At 42.3% G+C, this 27,268-nt stretch overlaps 1 protein-coding gene across 2 annotated transcripts in view; it reads left to right on the top strand.

Annotated features, from left to right (window-relative positions):
- Window positions 1–27,268, top strand: part of LOC140735282 (cytohesin-3) — a 116,200-nt gene that overhangs the window by 68,110 nt on the left and 20,822 nt on the right. For both annotated transcript variants that reach the window (XM_073060155.1, XM_073060156.1), the window contains exons 3-7: window positions 2,630–2,694; window positions 9,235–9,301; window positions 14,781–14,899; window positions 19,013–19,093; window positions 23,417–23,529. In XM_073060155.1, coding sequence (XP_072916256.1) covers window positions 2,630–2,694; window positions 9,235–9,301; window positions 14,781–14,899; window positions 19,013–19,093; window positions 23,417–23,529 — 445 coding nt within the window. The remainder of the gene's footprint in view (window positions 1–2,629; window positions 2,695–9,234; window positions 9,302–14,780; window positions 14,900–19,012; window positions 19,094–23,416; window positions 23,530–27,268) is intronic.

Consider the following 27,268-nt stretch of genomic DNA (forward strand, 5'->3'; position numbering starts at 1 on the left):
TACTCTCCACCTCCTCCTCTCTTTTCATCCCTAGCAATGCATTCAAATTTATTATCCTTTTCTTTCTTCTCCCCTACAACTTCGGGCTGAGCGCATCCCTCCTCCATCACCTGCCTGTCCTCCCTCACACACGGTCTACTTACTTGCTCTACTGGTGAACTAACCTCCTCTCCCATAGTTTCCTCAAATTGATTTCCGCCCCCCCATCTTACTAGTTTAAAGTCTGCCCCGTAGCCCTAGCAAACCTCCCCGCTAGGATATTGGTCCCCCCAGGATTCAAGTGTAACCCGTCCTTCTTGAACAGGTCACGCCTGCCCCAGAAGAGGTCCCAATGATCCAGAAACTTGAATCCCTGCCCCCTGCTCCAATCCCTCAACCACGCATTCATCCTCCACCTAATTCCATTCCTACTCTCACTGTCGCGTGGCACAGGCAGTAATCCCGAGATTACTACCTTTGCGGTCCTTCTTCTTAACTGCCTTCCTAACTCCCTATACTCTCGTTTCAGGACCTACTCCTGAAGGGCATCTACCTCCAACTATCAACCTCCACTTACAATATAACTTATGACTCGGTCCACAGCCGCGTGTGGCTTTGAATTTCATGGGTTCACCAACCTCTGGCTGAAGAAATCCTCCTCATCTGAAATTTATTGTTGACTATTTCTGTCAATATCTACTCATTGTGGGGGTGGTGTAGGGGTGTCAGAAACCATTCTAGGCTTTGAACAATCTTTGTTTTAAGCATTGTTTTTTTTAAATGTATGTTGCATGCAGTACACTTGCAATACATTTGTGTATTCTCATGCTATAACACAAATTCAAAGCAACTTTTACAAAGTACTTAAGTTGTAGGTATTCCATTATTTGTTGATGTACACTCAACTGCCATTTCCATTATAACACACACTAAATGCTGGAAGAACTCAGTAGGTCAGGCAGCGTCTACGGAAAGGAATAAACTGTCAAAGTTTTGGGCCAAGACCTTTCATCAGAAAATGATCCTGACAGAGGGTCGCGGCTTAAAATGTTGACACTGAGTTCCTCCAGCATTTTTTGTGTGTGTGTGTGTGTGTGTGTGTGTGTGTGTGTGTGTGTGTGTGTGTGTGTGTGTGTGTGTGTGTGTGTGTGTGTGTGTGTGTGTGTGTGTGTGTGTGTGTGTGTGTGTGTGTGTGTGTGTGTGTGTGTGTGTGTGTGTGTGTGTGTGTGTGTGTGTGTGTCTGGATTTCCAGCATCTGCAAAACCTCTTGTGTTTATGACAAATAAACTCTTCTCAGGCTTCCAGCCAGGTACAGGTATCATAGTAACTGACATTTTGGTGACAAACTCTGCCCTGAAGAAGATGGCGGAGTTTGTCATTGAAACGTTGGTTATAATTGATACTTGTGCCTGACTGGAAGCCTGAGAAGGGTTTATTTGTCATATATGCCAGGAAAGCACTAGGTCCCTTTTTTCTCTTGTGTTTATGTTTGCCATTTCCATTGTAGCCTTTATGTAACATAGGAAGTAAGTTGGACTCCACTGTTTTTTGGTGGGTCTGCAATTCTTAAAGGTGCAGATTGTGACTCCCAAGCCACCAGTTCTCACTGAGAAAATGATTGAAGAATGACACACAAAAAATGCTGGAGGCACTCGCAGAGAGGAATAAAAAGCCAACTTTTGGGGCTGCGACCCTTCCTCAGGGCTAGGAATGAAGGGGGAAGAAGCCAGAATAAAAAGGTGGGGGGATGGAGAGGAGTACAAGCTGGCAGGGTACAGGTGAGAACAGGTGGGTGGGTGGGGGATAGGAATGAAGTGAGAAGCTGAGAGGTGATAGGTCACAAAGGTAAGGGGCTGAAGAAAAAGGAATCTGATAGGAGAGTAGACCATAGGAGAAAGGGAACGAGGAGGGGCACCAGAGGGAGATGATAGGGCAAATGAAGCGAGGAGAAGGGGTAAGAGGGGAGTCAGAATGGGGAATGGAAAAAGAGAAATGGGAAGGGGGAGCAATTACCAACCTACCTCCCCCACCCACCTACCTTCCCCTTCACGTGGTTTCACCTATCACCTCTAGCTTGTATTCCTACCCTGCCCCCACTGCCCCCACCTTCTTATTCTGGCTTCTTCCCCTTTCCTTTTCAGTCCTGATAAAGGATCTTGGCCCAAAACGTTGACTGTTTATGTCTTTCCATAGATGCTGCCTGACCTGCTGAGTTCCTCCAGCATTTTGTGGGTGTGTTGCCCTGGATTTCCAGCATCTGCAGAACCTCTTGTGTTTATAACTTGTAGAATGGAATGCATCTAAATTATTCGCCTGGAATAAATTCTTGGTATTTCCCTCTTTTTACGTTGTCACATTGTTGTACAATGTTCCTAATTTTATCCTGGGAGAGGAGGTTTGCATTTCCCCTGGGGAGATAGAGGAGGGGTGTGATTTATTTTGTGGTATTGTCTGTCTACAGCTGCTTGCCACATGACTACGATTTGCTCTATTGGATTTTGCGTTTCATCAGTGACTTCATCTTCAGAGGCGTCGGGATTCTTTTTTAGAATTATACTTGCTGGAAGTATATGTTCATTGTAATTTCCTGGCTTTTGAGCTGTGTTGTACAATTGCATTCCAAGTATTAATATTATTTTTTTTAAAACAGAGGTTGAAAGACGAGATTGCAGAAGTAATGAGTGAGATTGAGACTCTTACATGCACAGATGAAAGGTGAGTTGCCATTCATGCCTAATTTTTAAGTTAAAGAAAATCTATTCTAAAAATTGAGTTAAGTAGGACTTTTGCATGTACACACGTCAGTACATTCATTAAGTAATCATAAAAAATAAATGCTTTTTAAATCTCTGAAATACTGTCGCTTTGGTAATATTTTACTGGACAGATTGAACCAATTTCCCCCTCTTGTATTCCACAAATATAAATTGAATTAAGTTTAATGTTTTTACAGGGAAAGGTATTCTGTTTCTGTAAAAAGAATTAATGTCTATAGTTTTTGTTCAGCTGTGAGAAGCTTCTAACTATTGTAATGTATATTGTAATTTATCTTAATGTGCTGTATAAGTATGTGGGCGACCTGGAATTGTGGAATGTAATTATTCTTTCAATAATGATTAGCACTTGGTGTTTAATGCTGCCGTGTATTGCTGGATCTCCAAGTATTTCCCCTCAATAATGATTCGGGTCAGAGGGAAATAACACTTAGTACAGCAATTATCTTTAGCTATAACATTAACTGTAGTGAGGTTATGTTTCCCAATTGCTTGCATTTATGTAGAGCAGTTGCCATAGCGAGATGTACTAGGGTACTTCATGAGTATGTTTTCAAATAATATTCGATACTGAGCCACAACAAAATGTTAATACTAATTATACGAAGCTTAGAGTCATAGAGCAATGCAGCATTGAGGCCCTTCGACCCAACCAATCCATGCCAACCACCCAACTATTCCCAATTTCCTGCATTCTGCTATTAAACCTCCAAATCCCATCCCTCCATGTTCCCATCTAAGTGCTTCTTAAATTATACTATTATACCTGTCAAGAGTATTTTTAAAATAAAGCTCGATACCAGACTTCAAGTGACGAATCATTTATTTTAGCATATTATGGAGAGTCCATGTGTGGAACTCAGAGCTGCAATGGAAAAGTTTGTGTTTCTGTGTAGTGGTAGACAAGTGTGTGAAACCAACCCCCTGTTAGAAACGCAAAGAGTTTTTTGTGGCTTTACCTTTACCTTGTGCAACTGTGCAAGGAGTATCAGTGCTTCACACAATGATCTTAGTTATGTAGATTGACAATTTAATTACACAAAAATACAGGATGTTCCAGGGGACATAAAAATTTAGCAACAGACAAAGCACTTTTAACACTATATTCAAAATTTTCTTCCGCAATACCTATCTCAAACACTTCCTCTGGCAGCTTATTGCGTATATTTGCACCTCAAGTTAATCCTTGGGTCCCTTTCAAATCTTTTCCATTTCACTCCCTAGATTTAGACTCTCCCACACTGGGGAAAAGACTGTTTCCGTCCACCTTATAAAAGTTTTATATGGTTACCCCTCATTCTCCTACATTCCAAGGAACAAAGCCTAGCCTGACTAATTTCTCCATACATCTCACGCTCTCAAGTCCTGGCAACATCTTTGTAAACCTTCTTAGTGCTCTTTCCAGTTTAACCCTATCTTTCCCATAATAGGATGACCAAAACTATAAAGCTTGTACAAAACCTTTGAGAATGTCTTTAAGGAAAGAGGGTTTGGGAGTGAGTTCAGACAGAATGCTGGTGGTGGAATGATAGAAATGTAAAGTGAGGTCAAAGTAAATTTTTATCAAAGTACGAATATATCACCATCTGCTACCTTGAGATTCAATTTCTTATATGAATTTCAGGGAAATAAAGAAATACAATAGAATTTATGAAAAACTATACATAAAGACTGACAAACAACCAAAAGTTCAAAATAAATTTATATATGTTACTATATACAACCCTGATATTAATTTTTGTGTGGGCATACTCAATAAATCTGAGAGCCATAATAGAGTCAATCAAAGATGGCAACCAACAGGGTGGCAAACAAAAAAAGTATAAAAAACAACAAACTGTGCAAATACAAAAAGAAAGAAATAATAATAATAATAAATAAGCAATACGTATCGAGAATATGAGATCAAGAGTTCTTGAAGGTGAGTCCATAGGTTGTGGGAACAGTTCAGTGATGGACCAGGTGAAGTTGAATGAAGTTATTCCCACTGATTCAAGAATCTGATGATTGAAGGGCAAGAACTGTTCCTGAACCTGGTAGTGTGAGTCCTGAGGCTCCTGTATGGCCTTCCTGATTGCAGCAATAAGAAGAGAGCATGACCTGGGTCGTGCATCTATTGAGATTTGTAAGAGTCTTTGCTGGCATACAAAAGCTTTCAGCATTCTCAGGGAACAAGTAGTCAAGATTCCGGTTGATCTTGATTTCTGCCTCTTGGATTTAGGAAAATGAAAAGCTGTTAGGCTCCTTTACGGAGGTCAAATTTGCCAAAATGCTATTATTAAATTCTATTAAAATATTCCCCCAGCATGGGTAGGAGGAGTTTGCTGACCACAGTGAACGTATTTGACAAGAAAATTGAGGAAACAAATACAGAAAAGATAAGGCAAAGAGGGTTGGTTTTTGTTGTCGGTTTCTGCTCTCTGCTTTGCCTAAAGAGCAGCTTGTACTGCTCCCCCTGTCTTCTCCTTCTTATCTTGGCTTCTTCCCCTTTCCTTTCCAGTCCTCATGAGGAGTCTTGTCCTGAAACATCCGCTGTTTATTCCCTTTCATAGATGCTGCCTGACTTGCTGAGTTCCTCAAGCACTTTGTGTATGTTGCTCAGTGAAGTGCATTTTAATTTTGAGATGCTTTCAGTTTTACATTGCTTTGCTGCTACTGAGCTGAGGGATCTCGAGTTTCATCTGTTGGTCTCTCAAGCACACAGTCCAGGGACTCACTGATTTTTGTTACCTAGTCTGTGACACTCAGTCCTGGTTGCTCTAAGCCAGTGGTTCCCAACCTGGGGTCCACGGACCCCTTGGTTAATGGTGAGAGTCCATGGCATAAAGAAGGTTGCTCTAAGCCACTGCTGTGGAGATGAGAGTCCAAAGAAATGGAGGGAATACCTTTAAACCCACATCTAGACACACTGCACCCAGACACCAGGCACTGACTCATTTTCCAAGCTGTGCAGATTCCCGGCAAAACTAAAACTGAAACTGTAACTGTTAACTAATTCAGGGAAATTTCATTCAGCTTATGTAAATTGGGTTCCAGCAGTTTTGTAATATTGATTTATAAAGAGCTAGTTTAGGCTCTATAGAACTATACCCAACACCATCAATGCAACCTTCTGCTTCCTTTCCTCCCTATATAATATCTCAGAATCAGGATCAGGAGTATTATCAATGACACATGCCGTGAAATTTGCTGCCTTGTGGCAGCAGTACAGTGCAATATATTTAAAATTACTATAAGGTACAATAAGAAATATATAAAAATATAAATAGAGCTAAAAAGCAAAAGTGAGGTGTTCATGGATCATTCAGAAATCTGATGGCAGAGAGGAAGAAGCCGTTCCTAAAACACTGAGTATGCATCTTCAGGTTCTAGTACCTCCTCCCTGATGCTAGCAATGAGAAGAGGATATATCCTGGATAGTGAAAGTCCTTCTTGCGCCATCGCCTTTTGAAGATATCCTCGATGGTGGGGAGGCTGGTGCTCATGATGTGTCTGGCTGAGTCTACAACCTTCTGTAACTTTTTTTTCATCCTGTGCATTGGAGTCTCCATACCAGACGGTGATGATGCAACCAGTTAGATTCTGTCTACGGTGATCTGTAGAAATTTGCACTTATTTTTGATGGTATACCAAATCTTCTCAAATTCGTAATGATTGATAGAAGCTGGTATGTCTTCTTTGTGATTGCATCAAAATGTTTGGCCCTGGATCGATCTTCTGAGCTGTTGACAGCTAGAAACTTGAAGCTGCTCACCGTTTCCACTGCTGAACCCTCAATGAGGACTGTTGTGTATTCCCTCAATTTCCCATTCCTGAAGTCCACAATCAGTTCCTTTGTTTTGCTGACATAGAGTGCAAACTTGAGTGCAACATGACTCATTCAGCTGATCTACAGTACTGTGTAAAAATTTTGGTGCCGAGGGTGCCTAAGACTTTTGCACAGTACTTTAATAGTTTTGTGTATTACACTGTACTGCTTACGCAAATAAAACAAATCGTGACTTGAGTGATGATAAACCTGATTGTGATGTGGGTCTCTATTGTGGACTGAGAGTGGGAAGGAGCAGGTAGAGGGGAATCATAGTTGGGAGAAGGGAGACGGGAGGGAGTGGGAAGCACCTGAGAGAAGTTCTGTAATGATCAATAAACCAATTGTTTGGAATAAAATGACTATGCCTCGTGTCTCAGGGCTGGGTGTGTCTGAACCCACACCATTCCCTGCCCCGGCACTCCCTCTCTGCCACCTATCCCACACCCCTTCTGCGGCACTTTAACCTCGATCTTCTCAACATCCTTTGCTCCTGCCAGATTTACAGACTTACTCTCCACTCCATGTTGACAAATTTAGTACAGTGCAAAAGACTTAGACACCCTACCCTAGCTATATATTTGTGCCCAAGACTTTTGCAGAGTACTGTACATCACTCCTGTATGCCTCCTCATCACTATCTTAGATTATGCAAACAGTATTTATGTCATTGGTGAATTTGTAGATGGTGTTTGAGCTGTGCCCAAGCACATTCATGAGCAAATAGATCAGTGGGCTAAAGATGAGGATTGTGTTAATTGTCAGTGAGGAGGACATGTTATTTCTGATCCACACTGACTATATTCTCCTCTTGAGGAAGTCAAGGATTCTTTTGCAGAGGGAAGGACAGAGGCCCAGGTTTTGGTGTTTATTGATTGGTACTGAGGGTATGATGGTGTTGAATGCTGAGCTATGATTAAAGATCTCCTGAAAAATATCTTCCCTCTTAGCATCTGGCAGTGCACTTTGATAATTTTATTGTTGTCAGTATGGAACTATATTTTGAGGGTGTTCTCTTTTATAAAAGGATGGTTTAAAATAAAATCGAAGCCCTGAAGGGCAAAACACACAAAAATGCTGGAGGAATTCAGCATTCAGCATGAAGAGGAATGAACAGTTAATGTATCAGGCCAAGCGTCTCATCCTGAAGCATCTTTTGGGTCTTGGCCCAAACATTGACTGTTTATTTCCTTCCATAGATGCTGCCTAACCTGCTAAATTCCTCCAGCATTTTGTGTGTGTTTGTAGCATTGCAAAATCTCTTGTGTTTATGCTTCATGAACGTAACATCATTCCTTCAACTAACCCTGTTATCTGTCTCTAGATTTTTAAATGCAAATTCTCTAGTCTTGTTATCCTTGCCCATTCTGAAAGGACACTTATGACTGGTCAGAGTCCAAATTCAGTCTTATTTTAGAATCATCCAGGAAAAGAAATGTTAAATCTTATTTACATTGAATGAAGTGCTACATCTAACGTAGGTACTATTGGGAAGTAATCAGACTAGCCACCTACCTCTGCAGAACCTCTCTTCATTTGGTTATAGACAGAGAACTCTTGTGGGTAATATTGGATGCTTTGAGGGCCTCAGAAAGTGGAGTGAAGAGCAGTTCAGGGTCTTGATGCTCCTGACTAGAATTGGACTGTTTTTCAATAATCACGTGTGTCTACTGTGGAAATATCAGAGAGTGACTTTGCTTGTAGAATCAAACAAGTTTAACAAAAAAAAGACGTAGAGTGGAGGGAAGAGGTGTGGCACATTTTCTACTTCATGTGGTTACGTTATCTCAACATGTATTGATTTTATCACAGTTGGGTGTTAAAACTGAATGATTGGACACTGGGGAATCCTGAGATCTGAGTGAGTAACCCCAGTGGCTTTAGGCTGTGATTTATTGAGGTAGAGGACTGTGAGCCTCTCTGTTGAATTTTTTTTTCTGATGAAAGATTGCAGATGCAGAGAAAATTTACAAGAATATTACCAGATTTGAGGGCCCGAGTTATAAAAAAAAGGTTGAATAGGTCAGGACTTTATTCCCTGTAGTGTTGGAGAATGAGGAGAGATGTGATAGAGGTATACAAAATTATTAATGGTATAGATAGGGTAAATGCAAGGAGACTTTCCACTGAGGTTGGGTGAGACTAGATCTAAAGGTCATGGGTTAACAAAGAAAGGTGAAATATTTAAGAGGAACCTGAGGGGGAACTTGGATAAATACAAGCATGGGAGGGGTTTGGAGGGCTATAGTTCACTTGCAGGTTGATGGGACCAGACATAATAGAAGTTTGCCATGGACTAGATGGGCCAAAAGGTCTGTTTGTACTCTGTAATGCTCAATGATTCTATAATTCCCAAAAAAGCCAGTAAGATTTGATTGAGAGAGTGATTTTCACAAGCTGAAAGTGATGTAGTCCTAGTATTGACCAGCTGTTTGAGAGATGAATGACCCTGGACATTCCCAGCCATAACATGCCATGTTCATGATTTCTATCTCAGCAGCAACACCCGCCCCACCACCTAATACACTATTGTGAACGTCACCACCAATCACATCCTAGTTTTATGTCCTCAAAACCTTTAACGTAGGTCAGTCTTTCAGGCTGATCAACAAGTGTTGAAGTAAACTCATAGGGGGTGGAATTAATTCAATTCTTCTGTGACTTCATTCACAGTAAAACAAGCCAAAGGAATAAACAAATGGCGATGGGACGAAAGAAGTTCAATATGGATCCCAAAAAGGTAAGAGCAATTTCTCATGGATGGGCAATCCTTACTGCCTGTTAGGCCATTGGCGTTTAGGGCAGCAATGAAGGTTCTCCATCTCTGGCGGTGTTCAGGGCTTCCTTCATCATGTCAGTAGCTTCCTCTTGGTTTTCACTACTGTCAGTCTTGCAAGTCCCGGGTGGAGACTCAGGAATACCATTGCACTCAGATGTAGAAGAGTTCTTCAATCCTGTTATTGTAACAGTATGTTTTACCAGTAAGGGTTGTTAGCCTTGAGCTGAATCTTTGAACCTGGAGGACCGCTGTACCACTCTTAGTCTGTCTTTCATCCTTTGACCTCTTTTGCATGGGTGACCCTACCAAGAGCCAAAGCATAAAGCCCTGCCTCCAGCCAACGTACAAGTCAAGTCAACTTTTATTGTCATTTCGACCATAACTGCTGGTACAGTGCATAGTAAAAATGAGACAACGTTTTTCAGGACCATGGTTTACATGACACAGTACAAAAAACTAGACTGAACTACGTAATTTAAAAAAGCACAGAGAAAGCTATACTACAGACCTACAGTGGACTGCATAAAGTGCACAAAAACAGTGCAGCCATTACAATAAATAATAAACAGGACAGTAGGGCAAGGTGTCAGTCCAGGCTTTGGGTATTGAGGAGTCTGATAGCTTGGGGGAAGAAACTGTTATCTAGTCTGGTCGTAAGAGCCTGAATGCTTCGGAGCCTTTTCCCAGATGGCAGGAGGGAGAAGAGATTGTATGAGGGGTGCGTGGGGTCCTTCATGATGCTGTTTCCTTTGCGGATGCAGTAGCTCTTCAGGTCATTGAGGCACACAAACCTCCAAACCATACAATGTTGTGGTCCACTTGGAGGATGGATGGACAATAGCCTGAGACATTAACACAAACAAAATGCTGGAAGAACTCAGCAGGTCAGGCAGCATCAGGAGACGAATAAACTGTTGACATTCAGGGCCGAGACCCTTCTTCAGGACATCTCCATGAGTTCTGATGAAGGTTCTCAGCCCAAAGTGTTGGCTGTTTTTCTCTCTCCATAGACGCTGCCTGACCTGCTGAGTTCCTCCAGCATTTTGTGTCTGTTACTGTGAAATTCCAGCACCTGCAGAATTACCTGTATTATGCTCTATGGATGCTATATGAATTGCTGAAGTATTTCTTGCATTTTCTGTTTTTGTTCAAGATTTTTGGCAACTTTTCTGATTTTTGAGTAATGGATATTTTCCTGAGGCTAATTGGTTAGTGTACGTCTAAGACAGGAAGCAAAGATATAAGAGCAGGGTTAATGGGCATCAGGGTTCCTGGCTAATCCTGTGTGTTAACTTCACTTTCTCTGATCTTGTACTCACTGAGTCGACATTTTGCTGTCTATTTGACAGCTCGCTGGGTTACAGAACACCACAGATCTGTAGCTTTTGAGTAAAGAAACTTCTCTTTGCTTTGGTCTTAAATTGACAGTAGTGTAGCAGTTAGTGCAGTCGCTTTACAGCGCTAGGTATTAGATCAAGATCTGATTCCCACTGCTATCTGTAAGAAGTTTGTACCTTCTCCCTGTGGCTATTTGTGTTTCCTCTGGGTGCTCCGGTTTCCTCCCACATTCCAAAGATGTATGGGTAAGTTGTGGGCACGCTATGTTGGTGCTGGAAATGTGGCGACACTTGTGGGCTGCCCAGCACTATCCTTGCAAATTTGATTTGACACAAATGAAGCATTTCACTGTATGTTTTGATGTACATGTGACAAAGAAAGCTAATCTTTATTTTTAATCCCTATAGTCTATTGCAAGGTTAAGGCCCAGCGTACATCTTGCAACATTGGCCTGTCACAATATAAATAAAATAATCCTCACATTCATGTGATTTAATTTGGATTGTAAGATCTCTGCTGAAAAATGACAGTATAATGAAAAATGGAGTCACGATAGACCCAGATAGACCCTAGGACATCCTAGGGTTCTGAAAGAGGTAGTGTCAGAGATTGGTGGCATTAGAAATGATCTTTCAAAAATCATTGGACTCTGGCATGGTGCCAGAGCACTGGAAAATTGCAAATGTCACTCCACTCTTTAAGAAAGGAAATTATAGACCAGTTAGCCTGATCTCAGTGGTCGGGAAGATGTTAGACTCAATTGTTAAGGATGAGGTGATGGAGTACTTGGTGACACAGGACAAGATAATACAAAGTCAGCATGGTTTCCTTCAGGGAAAATCCCGCCTTACGAATCTGTTGAGATTACAAGTCGGATAGATAAAGGGGATGCAGTGGATGTTGTACATTTGGACTTTCAGAAGGCCTTTGACAAGGTGCCACACATGAAGCTGCTTACCAAGTTAAGAGCCCATGGTATTACAGGAAAGTTACTAACATAGTTAGAGCATTGGCTGATTGGAAGAAGGCAGCGAGTGGGAATAAAAAGATCCTTGTCTAATTGGCTGCCAGTGACTAGTGGTGTTCTGCAGGGGTCGGTGTTGGGCCCACTTCTTTTTATGCTGTATATAAATAATTTAGATGATGGAATAAATAGCTTTATCGCCAAGTTTGCATTTGATACAAAGATTGGTGCAGGGGCAGGTAGTGTTGAGGAAGCAGGTAGGATGCAGAAGGACTTAGACAGATTAGGAGAAGTGGGCAAGAAAGTGGCAAATGAAATATAATGTTGGAAAATGCATGGTCATGCACTTTGGTAGTAGAAATAAATGTGTGGACTGTTTTCTAAATGGAGAAAATCCAAAAATCCAAAAAGCAATTGGACTTCAGAATCCTTGTGCAGAGCACCCTAAAGGCTAACTTGCAGGTTGATTCTGTGGCGAGGAAGGCAAGTGCAATGTTAGCATTCATTTCAAGAGGTCTAAGTTACAAAAGCAGAGATGTGATGCTGAGGCTTTATAAGGCACTGGTGAGGCCTCACCTTGAGTATTGTGTACAGTTTTGGGCTCCTCATCTTAGAAGAGATGTGCTGGCATTGGAGAGGGTCCACAAGGATGATTCTGGGAATGAAAGGGTTTTCATACGAGGACTGTTTGGCTCTGGGTCTATATTTGTTGGAATTTAGGTGGATAAGGGGAGGATCTCACTGAAACCTTTTGAATGTTGAAAGGACTAGACAGAGTAGATGTGGAAAGGATGTTTCCCATGGTCGGAGAGTCTAGGACAAGAGGGCACAGCCTCAGGGTAGAAGGGCGTCTATTCAAAGCAGAGATGCGGAGAAATTTCTTTAGCCAGAGCGTGGTGAATTGTGGAATTTGTTGCCACGAGTAGTTGTGGGGGCCAGATTGTTGGGTGTATTTAAGGCAGAGATTGATAGGTTCTTGATTGGACATGACATCAAAGGTTATGGGGAGAAGGCCGGGAAATGGGGTTGAGGTGGAGGAGAAAAAGAATCAGTCATGATTACATAGTGGAGCTGACTTGATGGGCCAAATAGCCTAATTCTGCTCTTATAGCTTATGATCTTATGGTCTTATGGAGATGGTAGCAAATCTGGAGCAACATAGAAGAAACTGGATGAACTCAGCAGGTCAGGCAGGATCCATGGAGGGAAATGGCCATTTGCTGTTTTCCCTCCCTGCTATCCCCTCCCTGCTTCCCCTCCCCCACCCCCTGATTGGTTTTTCACCTGGCACATTCCACCTCCCCCCACCTTCTTTATTGGGCCCCTTCCCCCCCTTCTTTAGTCCTGACGAAGGGTCTCAGCTGAAATGTTGACTGTTTCTTCCAATGGATGCTGCCCAACCTGCTGAGTTCATCCAGCTTGTTTGTAAGTGTTTGGTAGAGGTTACTGCTGCTAAAGAATGTTCTTTCAGTTATTAAATACAAGGGTTCACATACCTTTTTCAGCCTCGACTGTGAAGGATTAAACAATGTGTTCAATAAAAACATGAAAAGTACAATTGTTTGTGTGTTATTAATTTAGGCAGATTGTGTTTGTCTATTATTGTGACATAGATGAAGATCACATTTTATGAGTAATTAATGCAGAAAACCAGGTAACTGCAAAGGGTTCACAAACTTTTTCTTGCAACTCTAGCTAGGGTGCCTAAGACTTTTGCACAGTACTGTAGTAATTTTATGTTTTGCACTGTACTGCTGCCGCAAAAACAAACAAATTTCATGAAGTATGAGAGTGATGATAAACGTGATTCTTATATGGATCTCTATGGTGGACTGGGAGTGGGAAGGGGGTAGTGGGGGGAAGCAGGAAACACCAGAGGGGCATTCTGTAATGATTAATAAACCAATTATTTGGAATTAACTGACCTTTGCCTGGTGTTTTAGAGCTGGGTGCTTCTGCACCTGTGCCAACCCCTGCCCATGCCACTTGTCCCACACCCCTCCTGCGATGCTCCACTTCACCATTCCCAACATTCTTTGCTCCTGCCAAATTTACAAACTTGCTCTCCTCTCCACATTAGGCTCCCTAGCTATAAATATGTCCCTAAGACTTTTGCATAGTACTGTAAGGGGCTGTTTTTCCAATATGCATCTAGAGGAATTTGGGGAGTGGAGAGAAGGAGCTTTGAACATATTCTGCAGTGACTGCAGTTCAGAAGTTCTTCTTCATCATCATCATGCTGTGCCGTGGGCAATCATGGTCTTTAATCTGAAAAGTTCTCATAAGCACTTCAAAACTTTTGCCCATCCCATCCCTTGACATAACTCATGAATGTCATGTGCTGCCGACTGCGAATTTTCTTTCCCCCTTCCGTCAGTTTTTCCCATTGCTGTAAGGTGTTCGAGGTTCACTTTCCTCAGTATTTCACTGGCACTAAATTGTATTAAGTCACTAAAGAAAATACTTATCACGATCCTGTTTATGCCCCTCGCAATTTTATACACTTCAGGCAGGGCACCCTTTTGCTGCAAAGACAAATCCAGCTCTCTTCTGGCTGAAATGCTTCTTCCCAGCTGAATCTTCCCTGCACCCTCTCCAATAAGTGTAGGCATAAAGCCATATTCTCTGAAACCAAGTTTGATTCATAACTGTGCTCAGGTACATCTGGTTCAGTCTACTTTTTCAAACCAGCGTGAATGGGCTCAGGTTCTCAGATCTCCCACTCGATGCTAGATGTATGTGAATGTCCGGTGCAATCAAGGTTAGCTGTTATGTCACATGTACAGTACATTGAAACAAATACAGTGAGATGTGTCATTTGCATCAATGGCCAACACAATCCGAGGATGTGGTTGGGGCAGCTCGCAAGTGTCAGCATGCTTCCTGCACAGAGATAGCATGCCCACAACTGACTAACCCTAACCTGTACATCTTTGGAATGTGGGAGGAAGACAGCAGCTGGAAATGAACTCTGGCACTGTAAAGCTATGCTAGCTGCTATGGCATTTGTGCACAAGGCCCCTTGACAACTGTGTGTCACAATCTCCAGGAAATGTGAGAGTTGGAGGGAACAGCATTGTGCTAAGATGCTGCCATCACAACCCAGGAATGTTTTGACAATTGCTTTTTTGTTTACAGGGTATACAGTTTCTAATAGAAAACGACCTTCTCCAGAACACTCCTGAAGATATTGCCCAGTTCCTGTACAAGGGGGAAGGATTGAATAAGACTGTCATTGGGGACTATTTGGGTGAAAGGTAAGTATCTTTTCACATATTAGTCTGTTGCAGAAAGTTAGCTAATTGTGTTTTAGCATTGCTTCTAACATTTTGCTAGCACTGTCACTAGTTTCTCTTTGTAATTGATACATAGATGGTTACCGGATTATGTGGTGTCTGAATCTCGATGACCATAAGAACACTTTAGAATATAAGCCATAGGAGCAGAATTAGGCCATTTGGTCCATTGAGTCTGCTCCACCATTCAGTCATGGCTGATTTATTTTTCCCTTTCAGTCCCATTCTCCCCATAACCTTTGATGCCCTTCTTGATCAAGAAAATATCATCCTGCATTCTAGCCAGATATGGACACAGGAGATTGTCTGACCACAGTGCCCATGTGAACCTGGAGTGAGCTGGGGAAGTCCCATGGACTATGTGGGATGTGTATGCAAGCTTTCCTTTTCTGCACACCCACAGGCTTGTCTAGATGTTTTCACACCTTCTGCTTGTCTAAGTTCGACCACTTTGTTCATCAGCTGGGATAATTAGTGGGGCTGAACACTGTACTGCATAAAGCTCACTCTTGCCGATCATCAGGGCGACTGAACTTAACCTCCTCTTTGAGAAATTCTCCACTGGAATGGTTAACTATTGGATGAGGCTTCAGGAGCCACAGCTTCCTCTCTAAAAGACTACCAATGATCTAACTGGATTGTTACAAATGTTCACACTTGGAGTACTGTGAGCAGAAAGGGTGTGCTGGCATTAGGGTCTAGAGAAGGTTCATGATACTGTTCCTGGGAATTTAAGGGATAAAATATGAGGAGCATTTGATGGCTCTGGACTTGTATTTGCTAGAGATTAGAAGAATGAGGAGGGATCTCATTGTTATCGAATATTGAAAGACCTAGTGGACATGGAGAGGATGTTTTCTACAGTGGGAGAGACTAGGACCAGAGGTATTGCCTCAAATTAGAAGTATGCCCCTTTAGAACAGAGATAAGGAGGAATTTCTTTAGCTAGGGGGTAGTGAATCTGTGGAATTCTTTGCCACAGATGGCTGTGGAGGCTATCTTTGAGTATATTTAAACTGGAGGTTGACAGGTTCTTGATTAGTAAGAGTATCAAAGGTTACGTGGAGAAGGCAGGAGAATGTGATTGACAGGGATAATAACTCAGCCTTGATGGAATGGCAGAGAAGATTCGATGGACTGAATGGCCTATTTCAGCTTATATATCTTATGGTCTTATCTTAAATGGATCTCATGCTTTTCTGTGCTGCTCATGTAATCCATGCATATCATCAGAAAGTGATACAAGCAGCCAACGAATGTGGAGGAAAATCTGCTACTTTAAATCAGCTCACTGTAGAAAGCAAATATCATGGCCCAATTAATATTTTTATACAATGAGTACTACTGAGGATGTGTTTTTACTAATACTTAGGGAGGAATACAATTTCCTATGGCAGGAGGTCAGTAACTACAGGTTTAAGGTGATCAGCTAAGAATGATGCTACTGGAGCTGGATGTAGTTGAATTATAAGAATAAATTTGATAGACCAGGACAGATTTCTCTGGAGCATAGGAAGTTGAAGAGTTGCTTTATAAAGGCTTATAAAATAGAATCATAGGAATATAGAACACTGGTAGCACAGAAACCACGAAGGAATGCAGATGAACATAAAACATTACAGTATAATATCAGCCTACTGTGAGCTGACCTTTTAACATTTTCTAAGATTAATCTAACCCTTCCCTCATACATAACTCTCCAATTTTCTTTCACCCATGTGCCTAAGAGTTTCTTAAATGTCCTTTTATATACCTCTATCTACTACCACCTCTAGCACTGAATTCCACACATCCATTGCTCTCCGTGTGAATAAAATTTGCTGCTGGCATCCCCTATCCTCCAATCACCTTTAAAATTTTGCCTCTTTGTATTAGCCAGTGGTGGATATATCTTTTCCCCCGGGGTAGAGGAGTTTAAAAATGGAAGATAGTTTTAAATTTAAATGGCGGGAAATATTTAAAAGGGATCTGAAGGACAACTTTTTCAACACGGAGGGTGGTGGGTATATGGAATGGACACACAGAAGAAATGGTAGAGGTGGGCAGAATTAAAATATTTATTTTATTTAGAGAAACAGTGCAGAACAGGTCCTTCCAGCCCAGTGAGCTCTGCCACCCAGCAACCCACCTATTTAACCCTAGTCTAATCACAGGACAATTTACAATGACCAATTAACCTGTTAATGGGTACGGTTTTAGACTTTAGGAGGAAACCCACGTGGTTCATGAGGAGAACATACAAATTCCTTATGGCACTGGGACTGAACTCCAAATTCTGGAAGACCCCAAGCTTTAATAGTGTTGTGTTAAATGCTATGCTTCTGTGGCACCCATTTCAAGCTCCCCAGCCCGGGAGCACCTTCTCATGCTGATCACCTTAAAGCTGAGTGCGGGTCGGTGGGACTAGGTGAGAGTAAGCGTTCGGCACGGACTAGAAGGGCCAAGATGACCTGTTTCCGTGCTGTAATTGTTATATGGTTATATGAAATCACTGATCCTCCTACCACGCCTCAACAGATGTTTGGATAGATTCATAGATAGGAAATGTTTAGAGGGAGATAGGCCAAGTGCAGGTAAATGGGGCCAGCTCTGACAGACATCTTGATCAGCAGCAACAAGTTGGGCTGAAGAGGCTTTCTCTGTATTCATAACTCTATGACCCTGAGATTAGAAAGGAAGTGTGATGAATTCTTCTGATGTTGGCAGTGTTATCTGGAATGATTTTTGAGGACAAATTTACTTGGAATTTTAAAAAGGCAAATGGATAATTGCTCAAAGGGGAAAATATTACAGATTGCATTGAAAGCACAAGGTGAAAGGAACTAATTGGAGACCTTTTCAGAATCTGAATCTGGTATATTACCACTGACATATGTTGTGAAATTTGATGTTTTGTGGAAGCAGTACAATGCAATAAATTTTAATAAGATATATTGATGTAAAAGATTCAGAGTACATTTATTATCAAAGTATGTATGCAGTATGCAGCCCTGAGATTTGTCTAATCCCACACATGGTGATTTGAATTATTTTCGCCTTCCTGTCAGCTTGAACCAGTTTAGGCATTCTCCTCTGACCTCTCTCATTAACAAGGTGATTTTGCCCACAGAACATTTGGCCACCAACAATCATTCCACGGTCAAAGTCACATAGATCAATTTCTTCCCCATTCTGATATTTGGTCTGAACAACAGCTGAACCTCTTAGATAAATAGATAGATAGATAGATACTTTATTCATCCCCATGGGGAAATTCAACTTTTTTCCAATGTCCCATACACTTGTTGTAGCAAAACTAATTACATACAATACTTAACTCAGTAAAAAATATGATATGCATCTAAATCACTATCTCAAAAAGCATTAATAATAGCTTTTAAAAAGTTCTTAAGTCCTGGCGGTAGAATTGTAAAGCCTAATGGCATTGGGGAGTATTGACCTCTTCATCCTGTCTGAGGAGCATTGCATCGATAGTAACCTGTCGCTGAAACTGCTTCTCTGTCTCTGGATGGTGCTATGTAGAGGATGTTCAGAGTTATCCATAATTGACCGTAGCCTACTCAGCGCCCTTCGCTCAGCTACCGATGTTAAACTCTCCAGTACTTTGCCCATGACAGAGCCCGCCTTCCTTACCAGCTTATTAAGACGTGAGGCGTCCCTCTTCTTAATGCTTCCTCCCCCAACACGCCACCACAAAGAAGAGGGCGCTCTCCACAACTGACCTATAGAACATCTTCAGCATCTCACTACAGACATTGAATGACGCCAACCTTCTTAGGAAGTACAGTCGACTTGACCATGTCTGCATGCTTTTATGCATTGAATTGCTGCTACATGATTGGCTGATTAGGTATTTGCATTAATGAGCAGGTGGAACTAATAAAGTAGCCACTGAGTGTATATAAAGATTAATAAGTCATGCAAAAAGAGAGCAAAAGTAGTGAGATAGTGAGGCATCACCATCTGCAAGTTGACTTCAGGTGGGTGGAAATGTAGATTTAACGTCAGCCACATTATTCTGAAATGGATGAGATTATATTTGGTAATTTGTATATTTTTGTTTCCTTATTGCAGAGATGAATTTAATCTTAAGGTTCTACAAGCGTTTGTTGAGCTTCATGAGTTTGCTGACCTTAATTTAGTACAGGCTTTGAGGTATGTGTTTTTCACAAATAAATGCTTATCTGGTATCTTGGAATTCTTGTAAACCCAGTAGTTTATCAATGAATAATCATGCTATCAGGGCTATAACCTCTGCCAATTGTAAAAATATAAACTTTTATTTCATGTGCAGCATTTCCTTCCAAGTATTAATTAGATTCATTTCATATAATGCACTACTCTTGAAGCGCTGTGAAAGAGGTGTGTGATGACCAGTCTGGCAGGGTAAAGATACGTCTCTATCAAAGGAGGTGTAAGCCACTCCTTCCCTCCATTAGCCTGCTGGTCACCTTTGGGTAAGATGTAGCAGCTGCTTGCCCGCCACACCCCCACACCCTGATCAGGTCACTTGAAGCGGGGGGGGGGGGGGTGGAGGGAGAAGGTGGTGGACGGTCATATGAGCAGCTGGTACATATCACAAGACCTGGTTATGGGACCACAGATGCCAGGCAGACAATCTCTGAAGAGTATTGATAATGGCAGGGGTCACCCGTCTTGTAAAGACACTGCCCAGAAGAAGGCAATAGCAAACCACTTCTGTAGAAAAACTTGCCAAGAACAGTCATGGTCATTAAGACCAAGATAGCCCACGTTGTACGGCACAGCACGGCACATGATGATGATGATGTGATGACCAGGTTAGGTGTATGGTAGGGATTTTAAAGGTAAGCTTTATTAGGGTGGAACGGTGGTGTAGTGGTTAGAATAATGCTATTAGAGTGCCAATGACCTGGGTTAATTTCCCACTGCTATCTGTAAAGAGTTTGTACGTTTTCCCCATAACTGTGTGGGTTTCCTCCTGTGTGCTTCTGTTTCTGTCACATTGCAAAGGTGTATGGGTTAGTAGTAGATTAATTGGTCACATTGGTGTAATTGGGTGGTGTGGGTTCCTTGGACCGGAAAGGCCTTGTACAGTGCTGTATCTCTAAATTAAATTAAACTTGCTTGGAGGATCCAAACGTATCAGTACAGGTGCCTTCTGTAGTGGATAGAGCGAAGGCCCTTGATGAAGTAGTCCCTGAATCTGCATTGAGTCTGACTGATGTAGAAGAGGCCACTCCATAGCACCAGATTTGGCTGTTTATTCCCCCGCTCCCATAGATGCTGCCTGACTTGTTGAGTTCCATCTGTGAGTGTGTGAGTGTGTGTGTGTGTGTGTGTGTGTGTGTGTGTTCAGGATTTCCAACATTTGCAGAATCTCCTGTGTTTATGGGTGAGGTGTGGCAATGTCATGTTAACAAATCCTGGAAGACAAGTTCAAGTTCAATTGTCATTCAGCCATACATATGAATGTAGCAAAATGAAACAGCGTTCCTACAGGGCAAAGGTGCAAAACACAATACCAACAGTCACACGTAGTACAGACTACATATAATTACAATAGCAGAAAAGCATACTTACTTGCGCTCATTACTCGCATTGGCAAGGCCTTCAACAGCTCACCGGAGTCCATAAGAGCTAGGAGCAGAATTAGGCCATTTAGCCCATTGAGTCTGCTGCACAATTTCATCATGGCTGATCCATTTTCCCTCTCGTTCCCATTCTCCTCCCTTCTCTCTGTAACTTTTCATGCCCTAACTAATCAAAAACCCATCAACCTCCACCTTAAGTATACCGAATGACCTGGCCTCCACAGCCACCGGTGGCAATGAATTCCACAGATTCACCACCCTCTGGCTAAGGAAATTTTTCCTCATCTCCATTCTAAAAAGACATCCCCTTATTCTGAGGCTGTGCCCTCTGGTCCTAGACTCGCTTACAATAGGAAGCGTCTTTTCCAGATCCACTGTGTTTAGGCCTTTCAGCATTCAGTAAGTCTCAATAAGGTCCCCTACTACTCTTCTAAACTCCAGCGAATGCAGACTCAGAGCAAACAAATGCTTCTCAAATGTTAACCCATTCATTCCTGGAATCATTCTCGTGAACCTCCTCTGGACTCTCTCCAATGTCAACACATCCTTTCTTAGATAAGGGACCCAAAACTGCTCACAATACATCGTGAGGCCTCACCAGTGCTTTATAAAGCCTCAGTGTTACATCCTTGCTTTTATATTCTAGTCCTCTTGAAATGAATGCTAACAATACAGTTGCCTTCCTTACTACCGACTCAACCTGAAAGTGAACCTTTCAGGTAGGAGTTCTGAACCTTTTTTATGCTATGGACCTCTATCATTAACTGAGGAGTCAGTAGATTCTAGGTTGGGAACCCCTACTTTAGGGAATTCTGCACAGTTCTCTCAATTCCCTTCTGCACCTCGGATTTCTATGTTTTCAGCTCGTTTAGAAAATATTCTTTGCTTTTATTCCTTCTACCAAAATGCCTGAGCATACACTTCCTGACACTTCTTTTCCCATTTTCATAATCTGTGTAATTCCTTCTTCAGCCTTCCTGTTTCCTCAACACTACTTGCCCCTAAACCTAACTTCGTATTGACATGTAATGTGAAAAGAAGTAGTCCCAACACTGACCCTTGTGGAACACCACTAATCACCAGCAGCCAATCAGAAAAGACTCCCTGTGTTCCTACTCTTTGTCTCCTGACAGTCAGCCATTGCTTTATCCACGCTAGTGTCTTTGTTGCTTTGGGGCTTGTCAGCCTTGGACAGCAGCCTGCCTAGGAGAAGGAAAACTGTGATTTTAAATCTCCGCTGCCTTGTGGCCATACCCACCAATGGGAAAGGCTTCAGGAGTAAACCCCAAGGAAGAAATCTGGAGCCGGGTCCCCAAGGCAGTTTGATGTTGTTTACCACTTCACTCTGGCAACCTCTGCGATGACACTGGTGCCAAGCTGTATTGGCGTTTGCCCTTCCCTTGGACTACATCAGTGACATGGAGAGGGGGAACCCGCTGCATGGGCAACAGCTGGTTCTTCAAATCTGGAGAGGACACAGTTCACCAGAGGTGCAAACCCATGATCCCCTGGGATCGACAGCTGTCCATTACCATCTTTCTTGTAATATCATGGGCTTTTACCTTGCTAAGTAGCCTCCTATGTGGCACCTTGTCAAAGCCCATCTGAAAATCCAAGTGAACGCCACCCACTGATTCTCCTTTGTCTATCCTGTTTGTTATTTCCTCAAAGAATTCCAACAGATTTGTCAGACAAAAGATTCCCTTCGGGAAACTATGCTGACTTTGGCCTATTTTATCACGTGCCTCCAAGTACCCTGAGACCTCATCCTTAACAATTGTCTCCAACATCTTCCCAACCACTGAGGTCAGACTAACTCTGTTATCATCCAGATCACTGATATAAAACAATAAGATATAGGAGCAGAAGTAGGCCATTCAGCCCATCGAGTCTACTTCACCATTCAATCATGAGCTGATCCAATTCTTCCAGTCATCCCTACTCCCGTGCTTTCACCCCATACCCTTTGATGCCCTGGCTAATCACTTTGCCTCAAACACACCCAATGACTTGGCCTCCATAGCTGCTCGTGGCAACAAATTCCACAGATTTACCACCCTCTGACTAAAGTAATTTCTCTGCATCTCTGTTCCAAATGGACGTCTTTCAATCCTGAAGTCATGCCCTCTAGTCCTAGACTCCCCTACCATGGGAAATAACTATTTGCCATATCCAATCTGTTCAAGCCTTTTAACATTTGGATGAATATAGATGACAAACAAAACACCCAGCATTGATCCTTGTGGCACAGCAGCCACAGGCCTGTTCTGGGCCAATCTTTCAACTTATCCCAGGTGTAATCTATAAAATCCATTGGGTTTTTATGGGATGGGGTTGCTAGCCCCATGCCCAACCCTCCTCCTTTCACAGCATGGCAAAGTAGAAAAACATAGTTACAAAAAAAAACCCAAATCCTTGAGTTTTATGGCCTTTAGATTGATGGTGCATGGGTTGTTGTCTTGGAGCCCTGATTCTGCAAGAACAAGCACACAACAGTTCTCATCATGTGCTATAGCAGTCGCAGATGAATGCAATCCACTGACAATTGCAGTATTACATCCCAGAAAAACACTTGGACATTGGGGTGATGTGGTTCACAAAATACCTGGTACATGCTTGTCTTTGGGTTATGTGTATCTAACTGTACGAAGGAGCAGTAGAGATTAGTTTCTGTTATTTGGCATGTTCAACCTATTTTATAAAACCATCGTCACATGGTGGTACAAGAAACAATGCCCCAGTGTACTGGCAGCTTTGAGCTGCTCATGTTGTGCGCTATGGAATCCGTAGAACATGCAGCAATGAATAAGCCCTTGGCACTGGTTCTGCCCTTCAACTCAAGCAACTAAACACTGCTGATTGAACAAGTTGTTTTGCAACTGATTCTCCTGCTGTTCTGTGACAGGCAATTTCTGTGGAGCTTCAGGCTGCCAGGGGAGGCGCAGAAAATAGACCGTATGATGGAAGCATTTGCCTCGCGTTACTGCCAATGCAATCCAGGGGTCTTCCAGTCAACAGGTTGGTAAAATTATATTTACAGGCAACAAATACATCCCATGATTTTGTTTATTAGAGCATAGAATACTAAAGCACAGTACAGGCCCTACAGCCCACAATGTTGTGATGACCTTTTAACCTACTCCAAGATCAATCTAACCCTGAGCAACACACTCAGCAGGTCAGACAGCATCTATGGAAAGGAATAAACAGTCGACGTTTCGGGCGAGACCCTTCATCAGGAATGGAAAAGAAGGGCTTAGATGCCAGGATAAGTAGGTTGGGAGGAGGGGAAGGAGGACAAGCTAGAAGGTGAAACCAGGTGGGTGAGGGATGAAGAAAGAGGTTGGGAGGTGATAAGTGGAAAAGCCATAGGGCTGAAGAAGAAGGAAACTTTAATTAGTTTTTATTCAGAGGTACAGCATAGAACAGGCCCTTTTGGTCTAACGAGCTGCGCCATCCAGCAACATACTTTTTTAACCCTTGCTTAATCACAAGGTAATTTACAATGACCGATTAACCTAATAACGGGTATGTCTTTGGACTGGGTGGAAATCCATGCAACTACAGGAAGAACATACAAGCTCCTTACAGACGGTGCCAGAATTGAACTCTGAACTCCAACACCCCACGCTGTAATACTGTCGTGCTAATCGCTGCGCTACCGTGGTGCCCGTTTGTCTAACAAGTTCCTAGGACGCCTCTTCAAAGTGTTTTGCCCCATAAAGTGTCATAGATAAATATAGCTTGTAATCATCTGTGCACTCTGAGTTAACTCTCATTGTGAAACATTAAGCAGTTTTTAATGAAATGATTAGCTAGGCTCACATTACCATAGAACAGTACAGCACAGGAAGAGGCCATTCAGCCCACAGTGTTGTGCCAAACCAGCTAAAAAGCAAATCAAAAACACCCAAACACTAATCCCTCCTTCCTACTCGATGTCCATCTCCCTCCATCTTCCTTACATCCATGAGCCTATCCAAATGTCTCTTAAAATCTCATAGAAACATTCTGAATGTTAAAAGGCCTGAATAGATTAGATATAGCAAAGTTATTTCCAAGGGTAGGGGATTCTAGGACAAGAGGGCATGACTTCAGGATTGAAGGACATCCATTTAGAACAGAGATGTGGAGAAATTGCTTTAGTCAGAGGGTGGTATATCTGTGGAATCTGTTGCCACGAGGGGCTGTGGAGGCCAAGTCATTGGGTGCATTTAAGCCAGAGATAGATAGGTTCTTGATTAACCAGGGCGTCAAAGGGTATGAGCTGAAAGCAGAGGAGTGGGGATGACTGGAAGAATTGGATCAGCCCATGATTGAATGGTGGAGCAGACTTGATGGGCTGAATGGCCTTCTTCTGCTCCTATATCTTATGGTCTTTTGGTTTAAAAGCATCTAATGTATTTGCCTTTACCACCATACCAGGCATTCACAATGCTCTGAGTAAAAAATTTACTCCTCACATCCCCCCGAACCTATCCCCTCTCACCTTCAATGCATGCCTTCTGATATTAGACATCTAATCTCTGGGAAAGCAGTACTCTCTTTTCCACTCTGTCTATGCCTCTCACAATCTTGTAAACCTCTACCGGATCTCCCCTCAGTCTCCGGTGCTCCGGAGAAAACAGCCCAAATTTATCCAGTTCTTGTAATAGCACATTGCTCTAAATCAGACAGCATCCTAGTAAACCTCTTCAGCACCCTCTCCAAAGCCTCAACATCCTCCCTATAGTGCAGCGACCAGAACTCCAGATGCGTCCGAACCAGAGTTTTATTAAGTTGCTGTTACTCTTTTTGGCCATTTTTGTCCTTGGTTTCTTTAAGTGTTCTCAGAAACATAAATATAATTCAATCTGTAGCACTATTGCAGCCTTCCTCTTGACACAGAGTTATACCTTCCTCACTGCCCTCTACCCCCTGTTCCTTCCCTTACTTCTACTCCATTCACTTGGCCGTGGTACTCTTGAAACATCTGAATGCGCACTTCCCCTTGGGTGGGGTTGTAGATAATCTGGGCATCTGCTGACGCTGAAGTTGGAGAGGTCATCCACCACCTGTGTACCAGTGTGGGAGTAGATAACATAAGGAAGGGTGAGTAAATAGAGTAGGAAGTGCCTGCTCTTTAGCAGAACAGTCAATCTTGTTAACACTCCACAATTGTACTGATGACAATACTTTACTCTAAAAATCCTTTCCCAGAAGGGATGGAGATGGGGGCAGGGAAGAGATTAAAATAGAAGAAGACACTGATTTAGTTTTGAAGCTTGTTACTTGTGCTTTGTTTGCTTGTGGTTTTGTATTTCTCCATCTGGATCGCTTCCCTAATTTCGGAAAAGGAAATATAAACGCTATTGTAGAATGGTGTGCATGCACCTTTGACCACTTGGGTCAAGTTCATTCAACAGGATATCCTCTAATCCAGCAGCTTCTCTTCAGAATCATTCATGTGAAGTGTGGCAGCTGAAGTCTCACCTGTTTCTCTGAACTTTGCCTCTTTATATAATTAAATTTCTTTTTCCTTTCTAAATACACTCAGTGGCCACTTTATTAGGTATCTCCTGTATCCAATAAAGTGGCCACTGAGTGTACGTGTGTTTGCGGTCTTTGCTGTTGCAGCCCATTCACTTCAAGTTCGACGTGATGTGCATTCAGAGATGCTCTTCTGCATGTCACTGTTGTGTGGTTATTTGAGTTACAGTTGCCTTCCTGTTAGCTTGAACCAGTTTGACCATTCTCCTCTGATTTCTCTCATTAACAAGGTATTTTTGCCCACAGAACTGCTGTTCACTGGATGTTTTTTTGATTTTGCACCATTCTCTGTAAACTCTAGAGGCTGTTGTTTAATGGTATTGGTCCATGGCATGAAAAATGTTGGGAACCGTTGCTACAGTTATGTCTTCTTGTATTAGCTATTACCCATCTGGGAAAAAGCCTCTGGCTATCCACTCGATCTGTGCCTCTTATCATTCTATACACCTCTATCAAGTCGCTTCTCATCGTCCTTTGGTCCAGAGAGAAAACCCCGAGCTTGCTCAATCTATCCTCATAAGACATGCTCTCTAATCTAGACAGCACCCTGGCAAATCTTCTCTGTACCCTCTCTAAAGCTTCCACAACCTTTCCTATAGTGAGGTAACCAGAAATGAATATGTTTGTTCATTCTTTACTTGCTATGTGTAATGTTTAGTGAAATAGAGATGCTCCATTTTGCAAATTGTTTTGAGGTGTCGCCTAGAATCTGATTTTTAATGTTTGTTAATTCAATTCTTCACGATTGATTGGTAAATTGGTATATTTTTTACATGTACTGAGTGAAAAACTTGTATAGCAATTGTCCTGCATAAATTGTTAATACAGATCATTTCATTACATCAGATCATTGAGGTAGTACAGGGGAAAGCTGTAACAGAGTACAGAATAAAGTGGAGAGTGCAGTGCAGGCAGACAATCAGATGCAAGGCCCTAATGAGGTAGATTGTGAGATTGAGAGTCCATTTTATCATACTAGGGAACCATTCTGTAGTCTGATTACTGTGGGACAGAAGCTGTCCTTAGCCCAGCGGTACATACTGTATATTCAGGAGTTTGTACCTTCTGCCTGAGGGAAGAGGGGGAGAATATGCTCGCTATTTTAAGAGACGATATGGATAGAATCCATCCATCAAGGGAGGCTGGTTTCTGTGATGTGTGGAGCTGTTTCCACAACTCTGCCGTTTCTTGCAGTTACAGGGCAGAACAGTACAGACTTAAATAAGCT

Source organism: Hemitrygon akajei, chromosome 11, assembly GCF_048418815.1.
Source record: "Hemitrygon akajei chromosome 11, sHemAka1.3, whole genome shotgun sequence".
Classification (NCBI taxonomy): Eukaryota; Metazoa; Chordata; class Chondrichthyes; order Myliobatiformes; family Dasyatidae; genus Hemitrygon; species Hemitrygon akajei.